Raw genomic sequence first — 15,000 nt, forward strand, 5'->3', positions numbered from 1 at the left:
TTTGAACAGTGAGAGACAGAATAACAATAACAAAAATACAGAAAAAGCATGTCAAAAATGTTATAAATTGATTTGCATTTTCATGAGGGAAATAAGTATTGGACCCCCTCTCAATCAGAAAGATTTCTGGCTCTCAGGTGTCTTAAAGGGAGTGCTCCTAATCTCAGCTTGTTACCTGTAAGACACCTGTCCACAGAAGCAATCAATCAATCAGATTCCAAACTCTCCACCATGGCCAAGACCAAAGAGCTCTCCAAGGATGTCAGGGACAAGATTGTAGACCTACACAAGGCTGGAATGGGCTACAAGACCATCGCCAAGCAGCTTGGTGAGAAGGTGACAACAGTTGGTGCGATTATTCCCAAATGGAAGAAACACAAATGAACTGTCAATCTCCCTCGGCCTGGGGCCCCATGCAAGATCTCACCTTGTGAAGTTGCAATGATCATGAGAACGGTGAGGAATCAGCCATGAACTACACGGAAGGATCTTGTCAATGATCTCAAGGCAGCTGACTGTGGTCACCAAGAAAACAATTGGTAACACACTACGCCGTGAAGGATTGAGCAAGGTCCCCCTGCTCAAGAAAGCACATATACATGCCCGTCTGAAGTTTGCCAATGAACATCTGAATGATTCAGAGGACAACTGGGTGAAAGTATTGTGGTCAGATGAGACCAAAATGGAGCTCTTTGGCATCAAATAAACTTGCCGTGTTTGGAGGAGGAGGAATGCTGCCTATGACCCCAAGAACACCATCCCCACCGTCAAACATGGAGGTGGAAACATTATGCTTTCGGGGTGTTTTTCTGCTAAGGGGACAGGACAACTTCACCACATCAAAGGGACGATGGATGGGGTCATGTACCGTCAAATCTTGGGTGAGAACCTCCTTCCCTCAGCCAGGGCATTGAAATGGGTCGTGGATGGGTATTCCAGCATGACTATGACCCAAAACACACGGCCAAGGCAACAAAGGAGTGGCTCTAGAAGAAGCACATTAAGGTCCTGGAGTGGCCTAGCCAGTCTCCAGACCTTAATCCCAAAGAAAATATGTGGAGGGAGCTGAAGGTTCGAGATGCCAAACATCATCTTCGAAACCTTAATGACTTGGAGAAGGAGTGAGACAAAATCCCTCCTGAGATGTGTGCAAACCTGGTGGCCAACTACAGGAAACGTCTGACCTCTGTGATTGCCAACAAGGGTTTTGCCACCAAGTACTAAGTCATGTTTTGCAGAGGGGTCAAATACTTATTTCCCTCAATGTATATACAGTTTTGTAACAATGTGCAAATGGTTAAAGTATGAAAGGGAAAATAAATAAACTTAAATTAAATTAAAATGCAAATCAGTTCATACATTTTTTGTTGTTAATCTGTCTGTCACTGTTCAAATAAACCTACCATTAAAATTATAGACTGATAATTTCTTTGTCAGTGGGCAAACATACAAAATCAGCAGGGGATCAAATACTTTTTTCCCTCAATGTATATACAGTTTTGTAACAATGTGCAAATGGTTAAAGTATGAAAGGGAAAATAAATAAACATAAATATGGATTGTATTTACAATGGCGTTTGTTCTTCACTGGTTGACCTTTTCTTGTTGCAACAGGTCACGAGTCTGTGATATTTCACCCATCAACATTGGATTTGTCTCTCTGTCTCCCATACCTCTCTCTGTCTCTCTCTGTCTCTCATCTCTCTCTGATCTCTCTCTCTCTCTCTCTCTGTCTCTCTGTCTCTCTCTGATCTCTCTCTCTCTGTCTCTCTCTGATCTCTTTCTCTCATCTGTCTCTCTGTCTCTCATCTCTCTCTGATCACTCTCTCTCTGATCTCTCCCTCTCTCTGTCTCCCATTCCTCTCTCTGTCTCTCTCTGTCTCTCATCTCTCTCTGATCTCTCTGTCTCTCTCATCTCTTTCTCTCATCTCTCTCTGATCTCTCTCTCTCTCTGATCTCTCCCTCTCTCTGTCTCCCATACCTCTCTCTGTCTCTCTCTGTCTCTCATTCTCTCTGATCTCTCTCTCCCCCTCTGATCTCTCCCTCTCTCTGTCTCTCTGTCTCCCATACCTCTCTCTGTCTCTCTCTGTCTCTCTCATCTCTGTCTCTCTCATCTCTTTCTCTCATCTGTCTCTCTGTCTCTCATCTCTCTCTGATCTCTCTCTATCTGTCTCTCATCTCTCTTTGTCTCTCTGATCTCTCTCTCTCTCTCTCTCTCTCTCTGTCTCTCTCTCTCTCTCTCTCATCTCTCTCTCTGATCTCTCTCTCTCTCTGTCTCTCTGTCTCTCTCTGTCTCTCATCTCTCTCTGATCTCTCTCTCTCTGTCTCTCTCATCTCTTCCTCTCATCTGTCTCTCTGTCTCTCATCTCTCTGATCTCTCTCTCTGGCTCTCATCTCTCTTTGATCTCTCTCTCTCTCTCTCTGTCTCTCTCTGTCTCTCATCTCTCTCATCTCTTTCTCTCTCTCTCTCATCTCTCTCTGATCTCTCTCTCTCTCAATTCAATTCAAGGGCTTTATTGGTACGGGAAACATGTGTTAACATTAAAAAGCAAGTGAGTTGGATAATATATAAAGTGAAATAAACAATAAAAATTAACAGTAAACATTACACATACAGACGTTTCAAAACAATAAAAACATTACAAATGTCATATTATATATGTATACAGTGTTTTAACAATGTACAAATGGTTAAAGGACACAAGATAAAATAAATAAGCATAAATATGGGTTGTATTTACAATGGTGTTTGTTCTTCACTTGGTTGCCCTTTTCTCGTGGCAACAGGTCACAAATCTTGCTGCTGTGATGTCACACTGTGGAATTTCACCCAGTAGATATCGGAGTTTATCAAAATTGGATTTGTTTTCGAATTCTTTGTGGATCTGTGTAATCTGAGGGAAATATGTCTCTCTAATATGGTCATACATTGGGCAGGAGGTTAGGAAGTGCTGCTCAGTTTCCACCTCATTTTGTGGGCAGTGATCTCTGATCTCTCTCTCTCTCTGTCTCATCTCTTTCTCTCATCTCTCTCATCTCTCTCTCTCTCATCTCTCTCTGTCTCTCATCTCTCATCTCTCTCTGTCTCTCATCTCTCTCTGTCTCTCATCTCTCTCTCTCATCTCGCTCTGTCTCTCATCTCTCTCTGTCTCTCATCTCTCTCTCTCTCTCTGTCTCTCATCTCTCTCTCTCTGTGTCTCTCATCTCTCTCTGTCTCTCATCTCTCTCTATCTCTGTCTCTCATCTCTCTCTCTCTCTCTCTGTCTCTCATCTCTCTCTCTCTCTCTGTCTCTCATCTCTCTCTCTCTCTGTGTCTCTCATCTCTCTCAGTCTCTCTCTCTCGCTCCCCCCCTATTTGACTCTCCCTGAATTTCTGATTCCCTCCCTCAACCTTTCCGCCTCCCTTTCTCCATCTATACGTCTCACCACTAGGTAGGGGAGAATATCAGAGTGTCACCATAAGCCTCCTGTGTGTGTGCTCGTTAGGTAAAGTATAGATTGACCCAGTCAGGTCACCTGTGATACAAGTCAGAATTCGACGTCCATCCATGTCTGAGGACGTCGGGAGATGACGTGGAAACTGGCCACTAGGGGCAACAGTGAGCGGTGTAGGTTCTTCAAGTCAATTTTGATTTTGATAGGGCATTGTGGACGGGATGGGGCATCTGTTTCTGATCCCAAAGGGCCAAAGGATTTTAATTTTATTTAACCTTTATTTTAACTAGGCAAGTCACTTAAAAACAAATTCTTATTTACAATGACGGCCTTCCCCGGCCAAACCCAGACGATGCTGGGCAAATTGTGCGCTGCACTGTGGGACTCACGGTCGGTTATGATACAGCCTGGAATCAAACCAGGAACTGTAGTGACGCCTTTGGCACTGAGATGCAGTGCCTTAGACCGCTCTGCGACTCGGGAGCCCCAAAAATATTTGTCGATGACGATGGGACCTTAACCATTACGTTAATCATGCAGAGTTAATGCCTCTTACTCCAAAAGTTGCAAGTTCGAATCCAACAATAGAAAGTTGTTTTTGAGATGCTTGTGTTTAGCCTATCCCAAACCTTAACCCTTACCTTAACCATTCAGTGTTAATATCTAAACTTAACCCAAACCTTAACCCTTACCTTAACCATTCAGTGTTAATATCTAAACTTAACCCAATCCTTAAAACTTTGACATTTGAGAAACATGGATGAAGTGCAACCTCATTTTATCATCCTCACTTCCCTCCCTCCTCACATCTCCCTTCCTCCTCTCATCCCCTACACCCTGACTGACTCATGTCCATCTCTTTTTCTCTCCTCTCCCTTATCCCCTCTTTTATATCCTTCCTTCCTCCTATCCTCCTCCTCTACCATCCACCTCCACTCCTCTCCTCCTCTACTCCTCTCCTCCTATCCTCCTCCTATACCATCCACCTCCCCTCCTCTCCTCCTCTCCTCCTCTCCTTCTCTGCACCTCCTCTACTATTCTCCTCTCCTCCTCTCCTCCTCTGCTCCTCCTCTCCTCCTCTACTATTCTCCTTTCCTCTATTATCCTCCTCCCCTCCTCCTATCCTCTTCTCCTCCTCTACTTTCCTCCTCTTCTCCTCTACAATCCTCCTCTCCTCTCTCCTCCTCCTCTCCTCCTCTTCTCCTCTACTATCCTCCTCTCCTCCTCCTCTCCTCCTCTTCTATCCTCCTCTCCTCCTACTCTCCTCCACCTATCCTCCTCTCCTCCTCCTCTACTATCCTCCTCTCCTCTCCTCCTCCTCTCCTCCACCTATCCTCCTCTCCTCTCCTCCTCTCCTCCTCCTCTACTATCCTCCTCTCCTCCTCTACTATCCTCCTCTCCTCCTCTACTAGCCTCCTCTCCTCCTCCTCTCTCCCTCCTCCTCCCTCCTCTCCTCCTCTCCTCAACTATCCTCTTCTTCTCCACCTCTCCTCCTCGCCTCCCCCTCTCCTCTTCATCTCCTCCTCTCCTCCTCCTCTACTATCCTCCTCTCCCCCTCTCCTATCCTCCTATCTTCTTCCTCTACTATCCTCCTCTCCTCCTCCTCCTCCTCCTCTACTATGCTATTCTCCTCCTCTCATCTCCTCCTCTCCTATCCTCTACTATCTTCCTCTCCTTCTCCTCTCCTCCTTGACTATTCTCTTCTTCTCCTCTCCTCCTCTCCTCTCCTCCTCTCCTCCTCCTCTCCTCCTCCTCTCCTCCTCTCCTCTCCTCCTCCTCTCCTCTCCTCTCCTCTCCTCTCTCCTCCTCCTCTCCTCCTCTACTCTCCTCTCTCATCCTCCTCTCCTCCTTTCCTCTCCTCTCTCCTCCTCCTCTCCTCCTCTCCTAACTCCTCCTCCTCTCCTCCTCTACTATCCTCCTCTCCTCCTCTACTATCCTCCTCTCCTCCTCTCCTATCCTCCTCTACTTTCCTCCTCTCCTATCCTCCTCTCCTCCTCTACTATCCTCTCCTTTCCTCCTCTCCTATCCTCCTCTCCTATCCTCCTCTACTATCCTCCTCTCCTCCTCCTCTCCTATCCTCCTCTCCTCCTCTACTTTCCTCCTTTCCTCCTCTCCTCCTCTACTATCCTCCTCTCCTCCTCTTCTCTCCTCTATCCTCTCTACTCCTCTACTTTCCTCCTCTCCTCCTCTACTTTCCTCCTCTCCTCCTCTACTATCATCCTCTTCTCCTCCTCTACTATCGACCTCTCCTCCTCTTCTCCTCTACTTTCCTCCTCTCCTCCTCTACTATCCTCCTCTCCTCCTCCTCTACTTTCCTCCTCTCCCCCTCTCCTATCCTCCAATCTTCTTCCTCTACTATCCTCCTCTCCTCCTCCTCCTCCTCCTCTACTATGCTATTCTCCTCCTCTCATCTCCTCCACTCCTATCCTCTACTATCTTCCTCTCCTTCTCCTCTCCTCCTTGACTATTCTCTTCTCCTCCTCTCCTCCTCTCCTCTCCTCCTCTCCTCCTCCTCTCCTCCTCCTCTCCTCCCCTCCTCCTCTCCTCTCCTCTCTCCTCCTCCTCTCCTCCTCTACTCTCCTCTCTCCTCCTCCTATCCTCCTTTCCTCTCCTCTCTCCTTCTCCTATCCTCCTCTCCTCACTCCTCCTCCTCTCCTCCTCTACTATCCTCCTCTCCTCCTCTACTATCCTCCTCTCCTCCTCTCCTATCCTCCTCTACTTTCCTCCTCTCCTATCCTCCTCTCCTCCTCTACTATCCTCTCCTTTCCTCCTCTCCTATCCTCCTCTCCTATCCTCCTCTACTATCCTCCTCTCCTCCTCCTCTCCTATCCTCCTCTCCTCCTCTACTTTCCTCCTTTCCTCCTCTCCTCCTCTACTATCCTCCTCTCCTCCTCTTCTCTCCTCTATCCTCTCTACTCCTCTACTTTCCTCCTCTCCTCCTCTACTTTCCTCCTCTCCTCCTCTACTATCCTCCTCTTCTCCTCCTCTACTATCGTCCTCTCCTCCTCTCCTCCTCTACTTTCCTCCTCTCCTCCTCTACTATCCTCCTCTCCTCCTCCTCTACTTTCCTCCTCTCCTCCTCTCCTCCTCTACTATCGTCCTCTCCGCCTCTCTTCCCCTCCAAAGTCGCTTGTGAAAAGAGGCAATTGCCAAGTTTAGCTAAAGAAAATGGTTTGCTTGCGTGTTAGATAATTATACACACACACAAACGCACATGCACGCCTGCACACACACATATACACACACCCTACACCCTGACTGACTCATGTCCATCTCTTTTTCTCTCCTCTCCCTTATCCCCTCTTTTATATCCTTCCTTCCTCCTATCCTCCTCCTCTACCATCCACCTCCACTCCTCTCCTCCTCTACTCCTCTCCTCCTCTGCTCCTCCTCTACCATCCACCTCCCCTCCTCTCCTCCTCTCCTCCTCTACTCCTATCCTCCTCCTATACCATCCACCTCCCCTCCTCCTCTCCTCTCCTCTCTCCTCCTCCTCTCCTCCTCTACTCTCCTCTCTCCTCCTCCTATCCTCCTTTCCTCTCCTCTCTCCTCCTCCTATCCTCCTCTCCTCACTCCTCCTCCTCTCCTCCTCTACTATCCTCCTCTCCTCCTCTACTATCCTCCTCTCCTCCTCTCCTATCCTCCTCTACTTTCCTCCTCTCCTATCCTCCTCTCCTCCTCTACTATCCTCTCCTTTCCTCCTCTCCTATCCTCCTCTCCTATCCTCCTCTACTATCCTCCTCTCCTCCTCCTCTCCTATCCTCCTCTCCTCCTCTACTTTCCTCCTTTCCTCCTCTCCTCCTCTACTATCCTCCTCTCCTCCTCTTCTCTCCTCTATCCTCTCTACTCCTCTACTTTCCTCCTCTCCTCCTCTACTTTCCTCCTCTCCTCCTCTACTATCCTCCTCTTCTCCTCCTCTACTATCGTCCTCTCCTCCTCTCCTCCTCTACTTTCCTCCTCTCCTCCTCTACTATCCTCCTCTCCTCCTCCTCTACTTTCCTCCTCTCCTCCTCTCCTCCTCTACTATCGTCCTCTCCGCCTCTCTTCCCCTCCAAAGTCGCTTGTGAAAAGAGGCAATTGCCAAGTTTAGCTAAAGAAAATGGTTTGCTTGCGTGTTAGATAATTATACACACACACAAACGCACATGCACGCCTGCACACACACATATACACACACACAAATGCACATGCACGCCTGCACACACCCATACACACACACACCCTTTTGAGTACTCAGTGCTGACTTCCCTAATACAATTAAACAGAACAACAATAATAGGCTGTAAGGCACATAATTGGGGTCGGCTTGTTGTGTCTGTCTGTCTGTCTGTCTGTCTGTATGCCTGTCTGTTGTGTCTGTCTGTCTGTCTGTCGTGTCTGTCTGTCTGTCTTTGTGTCTGTCTGTCTGTCTGTCTGTCTGTCTGTCTGTCTGTCTGTTGTGTCTGTCTGTCTGTCTGTCTGTCGTGTCTGTCGTGTCTGTCTGTCTGTCTGTCTGCCTGTCTGTCGTGTCTGTCTGCCTGTCTGTCGTGTCTGTCTGTCTTTGTGTCTGTCTGTCTGTCATGTCTGTTGTATCTGTCTGTATGTCATGTCTGTTGTGTCTGTCTGCTTGTCTGTCGTGTCTGACGTGTCTGTCTGTCTTTGTGTCTGTCTGTCTGTCTGTCTGTCTGTCTGTCTGTCTGTCTGTCTGTCTGTCTGTCTGTCTGTCTATCTGTCTGTCTGTCTGCCTGTCTGCCTGTCTGCCTGTCTCAGTGGATTTAATAGAAGTAGAACTATAGAGAGGAATGGGGATAGGGTTATATAGAGGGAAGAATAAACGCCATTGTAAGTATAACCTACAGTTGAAGTTGAATGTTTGGAAGAAAAAGGGGGAGGCTTGCTAGCTGAAGGACATCATGCCAACTGTGAAGCACCGTGAAGTTATGATCCTAACTGACCTATTGCCGGGGATTTTTACTGGGATTAAATGTCAGAAATTGTGAAAAACTGGGTTTAAATGTGTTTGACTAAGGTGTATGTAAACTTCCGACTTCAACTGTGTTTATTTATTTTCTCTTTTGTACTTTAACTATTTTGAACAAATATGACATTTGTAATATCTATTACTTTGGAACTTTTGTGAGTGTGATGTTTACTGTTAATTTGTATTGTTTATTTCACTTTTGTTTATTGTCTTGCTTTGTTAATATTTCCCATGCCAATAAAGCTCTTAAATTGAATTTAAATGAATTGACAAAGAGAGATCGAGGGAAACGGAGAGGGCGAGAGAGTGAGAGCGAGAGAGAGAGAGAAAATGATAAAGAGAGCGAAAGAGAGAGAGAGAGAGATAAAGAGAGGGAGAGGGGGATGAATTGAGAGAGAGGGAATTGGAGAGAGAGGGGATTAAAGAGAGAGAGAGGGAAAATGAGAGGGAGCGAGGGAGATAAAGCGAAAGAGGAAAGCAGAGAGGGAGAGGGAGAGAGATCGAGAGACAGAGAGAGAGAGAGAGAGACAAAGAGAGTGAGACAGGTAAGTGGCGAGGGAGAGGGAGAAAGGGAGAGATATAAAGAGAGGGAAGCAGAGAGGGAGGGCGTGAGATAACGAGAGAGGGAGGGAGAGAGGGGGAGGGAGAGAGATGGAATTAAAGAGGGGAAAATTGAGAGGGAGAGAGAATGAGATAAAGAGAGAGAGAAAAGGAGAAGGAGAGAGAGGGAGAGAGAGACGGGGGTGGATAAAGAGAGAGGGAAATGAGAGAGAGAGAGAGAGAGAGAGAGAGAGAGAGAGAGAGAGAGAGAGAGAGAGAGAGGGAGAGAGAGAGAGAGAGAGAGAGAGTGAAGCAGAGAGGGAGAGAAAGGGATAAGGAGAGGGAAAAGGAGGGGGAGAGGGTTGATCCTGTATATTTTGACAGTCTGCTCTGCTACCATCTGGTGCTTGTGACACACACTCTCTTCCCCCTGCATTAGCATGGGTAGACAACCTAAAGGCGGTGGTAGAATCTGAGCGTGGGTAGACAACATAGAGGCTGTGGTAGAGTCTGAGCGTGGGTAGACAACCTAGAGGCTGTGGTAGAGTCTGATCGTGGGTAGACAACCTAGAGGCTGTGGTAGAGTCTGAGCGTGGGTAGACAACATTGAGGCTGTGGTAGAGTTTGAGTGTGGGTAGACAACCTAGAGGCTGTAGTATAGTCTGAGCGTGGGTAAACAACCTAGAGGCTGTGGTAGAGTCTGAGCGTGGGTAGACAACCTAGAGGCTGTGGTAGAGTCTGAGCGTGGGTAGACAACCTAGAGGCTGTGGTAGAGTGTGAGCGTGGGTAGACAACCTAGAGGGTGTGGTAGAGTCTGAGCGTGGGTAGACAACCTAGAGGCTGTGGTAGAGTCTGAGCGTGGGTAGACAACCTAGAGGCTGTGGTAGAGTCTGAGCGTGGGTAGGAAAACCTAGAGGCTGTGGTAGAGTCTGAGCGTGGGTAAAAAACCCACTGGATTGGATGAGAGAGAGTCAGGGGGACGAGTGGGAGACGGGCACGGGATAATAGATGAATATGATAGCGCTGGGTCGAGCACATACTTCAGTCTTTTCAACTTATTCCAGTGTGAGCTCCTTGATACACTTGATAAAGGAGTCAGGATTCAAGGACTCAGTTGGAGATTTTGTAAACAGTCGATCGCCTATTTTCAAATCCCAAATTCAAAAGATCTGTGTCACAAATCATTGAAATACAAAAAGAGCCACTCTGGTGTAGTTAAACTCTTTCAGAAAAGTCAAGCAACCTCTACACGAGGAAAACAACTCCTCCAAAACCCTTGTGTCAACCAGAAAAGATAGCAATAGATTCTGAAACCTGCCCATTCATAAGGGCTATACCTTAACTGTACATACATTAACTCAGACGTGCTCTCAATCTGTCAACATGTTTACCATTTCAGTTACAACTGTGAAGAAAAGGTTTCCAAGCAACAGACAAATAACAAGCTTGACGTGACAGATTTAATAAAACAAAAACCATCCCGATATTCAACCGGTGTAGATACCCTATAAACACACTATAGATACCTTATAAACACACTATAGATACCCTATAAACACACTATAGATACCCTATAAACACACTATAGATACCCTATAAACACACTATAGATACCCTATAAACACACTATAGATACCCTATAAACACACTATAGATACCCTATAAACACACTATAAATACCCTATAAACACACTATAAATACCCTATAAACACACTATAGATACCCTATAAACACACTATAGATACCCTATAAACACACTATAGATACCCTATAAACACACTATAGATACCCTATAAACACACTATAGATACCCTATAAACACATTATATATACCCTATAAACACACTATAGATACCCTATAAACACACTATAGATACCCTATAAACACACTATAGATACCCTATAAACACACTATATATACCCTATAAACACACAATAGATACCCTATAAACACACTATAAATACCCTATAAACACACTATAGATACCCTATAAACACACTATAGATACCCTATAAACACACTATAGATACCCTATAAACACACTATAGATACCCTATAAACACACTATAGATACCCTATAAACACACTATAGATACACTATAAGCACACTATAGATACACACTATAGATACACTATAAACACACTATAAACACACTATAGATACCCTATAAACACACTATAGATACCCTATAAACACACTATAGATACCCTATAAACACACTATAGATACACTATAAGCACACTATAGATATACACTATAAACACACTATAAACACACTATAGATACACTATAAACTATAGAAAACTATAGAAAACTATAAACTGAGAAAGAAACCAATGGATATGAAGGGTCTTATATTACATGTCTGTACAGACACAGAAGTGTGTGAGAGGTTGAGCATAAGAGGCGTGAGAGAGAGAGACCGTGTGTGTTCGGGAGTGAATGAGAGGGAGTGAGTGACTGAATGTATGTTCGTTCTGTGTGAGTGATTGAATGTGTGTGAGAGGGAGTGAGTTCATTCTGTGTGAGTGATTAAATGTGTGCGAGAGGGAGTGAGTGACTGAATGTGTGTGAGAGGGTGTGAGTGACTGAATGTGTGTGAGAGGGAGTGAGTGACTGAATGTGTGTGAGAGTGAGTGAGTGACTGAATGTGTGTGAGAGTGAGTGAGTGACTGAATGTGTGTGAGAGGGTGTGAGTGACTGAATGTGTGTGAGAGGGTGTGAGTGACTGAATGTGTGTGAGAGGGTGTGAGTGACTGAATGTGTGTGAGAGGGTAAGAGTGACTGAATGAACTCTTCTCTTGTCCAATGTCTGGGGTTCGAAGGCAGTGGAATTACTATAGAGAGAGGCGACATCGGGCGTCTGGTAACCCGTTCCTGTACAGCTGGAGGGGCGGTGGGGACAGATCTAGGATCTGCTGACCATCGTATAACCCTAACCTTTACTATATGAAGGAAGCCATTAGATCAGACCCTAGATCAGCATCTAGGCACTTCCTAGTTTGGTTTGTAGTTCTACCTACCCCTCTGTACTACAACTATATGCAGGAAATGAGTTGGGATATAGAAGGGGGCGTTACCTTCCCCTCACCCCACCCCCCTCCCTCTACCTGTGGAAGTGCCACATCATGCAAGTCCCGCCCACCAGTACTCACTGGGCATGCTCCAAGGGGGCGGTCATAAGTATGCTCTCTATGATAGGCCAGGCAGGAAAAGGGGGCGGGGTGTCTATTCTACTAGACCAGCGCACCAACTCCGATCCTGGAGAGAGACTCGATGTGTGTGTGCTTTTTGTTCCAGCCCAGAACTAACACTCATCCAGGTTTTACAGTTACTGGTGGGCTGGAACCAAAGTAGCTCTCCAGGACCAGAATGGGTGACCACTGACCACCAGGCAGAGAGAGGACAACTAGCAGGGGGGGGGGAAATAGAAAGAAAAAGGACTTCTACAGTAGAAACAGCAGCGACTTCAGGTCTAACGCGTTCCCTCTCAATCGCTTGGCTTTGGTCAAATCAAAGCGAATCAAACCAAAACAAGCAGGACTCAGAAAGATGTGGAAAGACTACCGACCAGCCATCTCCTTCTCCTTACTCCGTCTCTTTTTCTCCATCCGTTTCAGTCTCTTCTCCTCCCTGCGCTTGGCCTCCTCGGCCTCCTGGCTGCGACGACACTTGTGGAAGTTCTCCACCACCACGCCCACGAACATGTTGAGCACGAAGAAGCTGACGATGAGCAGGAAGGAGATGAAGTAGAGGAGCATCCAGGGGTTGTGGTTCAGCTGCGGCTGGAGGGGGAGACACACGTTAACGAGCGCTGTGGCGACGTTCTAACGGCAAACGCTGTGTGTGTGTGTGTGTGTGTGTGTGTGTCTGTGTGTCTGTGTGTGTGTGTGTGTGTGTGTCTGTGTGTCTGTGTGTCTGTGTGTCTGTGTGTGTGTGTGTGTGTGTGTGTGTCTGTGTGTCTGTGTGTGTGTGTGTGTGTGTCTGTGTGTGTGTGTGTGTGTGTGTGTGTCTGTGTGTCTGTGTGTGTGTGTGTGTGTGTGTGTGTGTGTGTGTGTGTCTGTGTGTCTGTGTGTGTGTGTGTGTGTCTGTGTGTCTGTGTGTGTGTGTGTGTGTGTCTGTGTGTCTGTGTGTGTGTGTCTGTGTGTGTGTGTGTGTGTGTGTCTGTGTGTCTGTGTGTGTGTGTGTGTGTGTGTGTCTGTGTGTCTCTATCCACCTAGAGAAGAACACACTACCAGATGCCAGGACACCGTCACACACCTACCTATCCTGCTGCTCCAGTCAACACTTTAAATCATAGATACGAATGCATAAATCCATGCATGAATAATTCAGTTTATTATATACACAGTATATCAGTAAAGCTAAATGTATACATAGATCCAGTGCACAGGGCATGCGGAAGAATGTTGGACAGTAAGCAGCTCAGAGAAGAACAATGACAAGTTTCCTGAAGCACAGACAGAAATGCTGACGTAAAAATCAAGACTCCTCTGCCTCTGGCCAACCAAGCCTTTGTTCTACAGCTGCTACTGTATCGCTAGGGAACAGAGTGTGTGTGTGTGTGTGTGTGTGTTGTATACCTGTTGGTTGACTCCCACTGCATCTAATCCATCATACATGATATCAACCCAACCATCCTTAGAGGCCAGAACGAACAGAGACATCAGAGCCTGGCGAGAGAGGGAGAACATAACACATGATATCAACCCAACCATCCTTAGAGGCCAGCACGAACAGAGACATCAGAGCCTGGCGAGAGAGGGAGAACATCCTACATGATATCAACCCAACCATCCTTAGAGGCCAGAACGAACAGAGACATCAGAGCCTGGCGAGAGAGGGAGAACATCCTACATGATATCAACCCAACCATCCTTAGAGGCCAGAACGAACAGAGACATCAGAGCCTGGCAAGAGAGGGAGAACATCACACATGATATCAACCCAACCATCCTTAGAGGCCAGCACGAACAGAGACACCAGAGCCTGGCGAGAGAGGGAGAACATCACACATTATATCAACCCAACCATCCTTAGAGGCCAGCACGAACAGAGACATCAGAGCCTGGCGAGAGAGGGAGAACATCACACATGATATCAACCCAACCATCCTTAGAGGCCAGCACGAACAGAGACATCAGAGCCTGGCGAGAGAGGGAGAACATCACACATTTACGTCGTTTAGCAGACACTCGTATCTAGAGTGACTTACAGAAGCCATTAGGGTTACGTGCCTTGCTCAAGGGCACATTGTCAGATTTGTCACTTAGTCGGCTCGAGATTCAAACCTTTCTGTTACTGGCCCAACGCTCCTAACCGCTATGCTACCTACAGTAGGTTGTGATACCATCACAAGTATCTGTCACAAACAAGTTTTCCACGAGGGCAGTTTAGAAAGAAAGTAGAGGATATACAACATCTCTGTAAGTATTGTGAATGGTACCTGGGTCAGTTTGTGTTGTGAATGGTACCTGTGTCTGGTTGTGTTGTGAATGGTACCTGTGTCTGGTTGTGTTGTGAATGGTACCTGTGTCTGGTTGTGTTGTGAATGGTACCTGGGTCAGTTTGTGTTGTGAATGGTACCTGTGTCTGGTTGTGTTGTGAATGGTACCTGTGTCAGGTTGTGTTGTGAATGGTACCTGTGTCAGGTTGTGTTGTGAATGGTACCTGTGTCTGGTTGTGTTGTGAATGGTACCTGTGTCAGGTTGTGTTGTGAATGGTACCTGTGTCAGGTTGTGTTGTGAATGGTACCTGTGTCAGGTTGTGTTGTGAATGGTACCTGTGTCTGGTTGTGTTGTGAATGGTACCTGTGTCAGGTTGTGTTGTGAATGGTACCTGTGTCAGGTTGTGTTGTGAATGGTACCTGTGTCTGGTTGTGTTGTGAATGGTACCTGTGTCAGGTTGTGTTGTGAATGGTACCTGTGTCAGGTTGTGTTGTCAATGGTACCTGTGTCAGGTTGTGTTGTCAATGGTACCTGTGTCTGGTTGTGTTGTGAATGGTACCTGTGTCTGGTTGTGTTGTGAATGGTACCTGTGTCAGGTTGTGTTGTGAATGGTAC

At 46.6% G+C, this 15,000-nt stretch overlaps 1 protein-coding gene across 1 annotated transcript in view; it reads right to left on the bottom strand.

The window, feature by feature from the left end:
* The window catches only part of LOC110492818 (voltage-dependent T-type calcium channel subunit alpha-1G-like), a 230,248-nt gene that overhangs the window by 55,747 nt on the left and 159,501 nt on the right, over positions 1 to 15,000 (bottom strand). The window contains 2 exon segments of the mRNA XM_090201677.1: positions 12,510 to 12,723; positions 13,522 to 13,611. Of these exon segments, the coding sequence (XP_090057803.1) occupies positions 12,510 to 12,723; positions 13,522 to 13,611 (304 nt within the window).

This window comes from Oncorhynchus mykiss, chromosome 16 (assembly GCF_057628025.1).
Source record: "Oncorhynchus mykiss isolate SJ-2025 chromosome 16, ASM5762802v1, whole genome shotgun sequence".
NCBI lineage: Eukaryota > Metazoa > Chordata > Actinopteri > Salmoniformes > Salmonidae > Oncorhynchus > Oncorhynchus mykiss.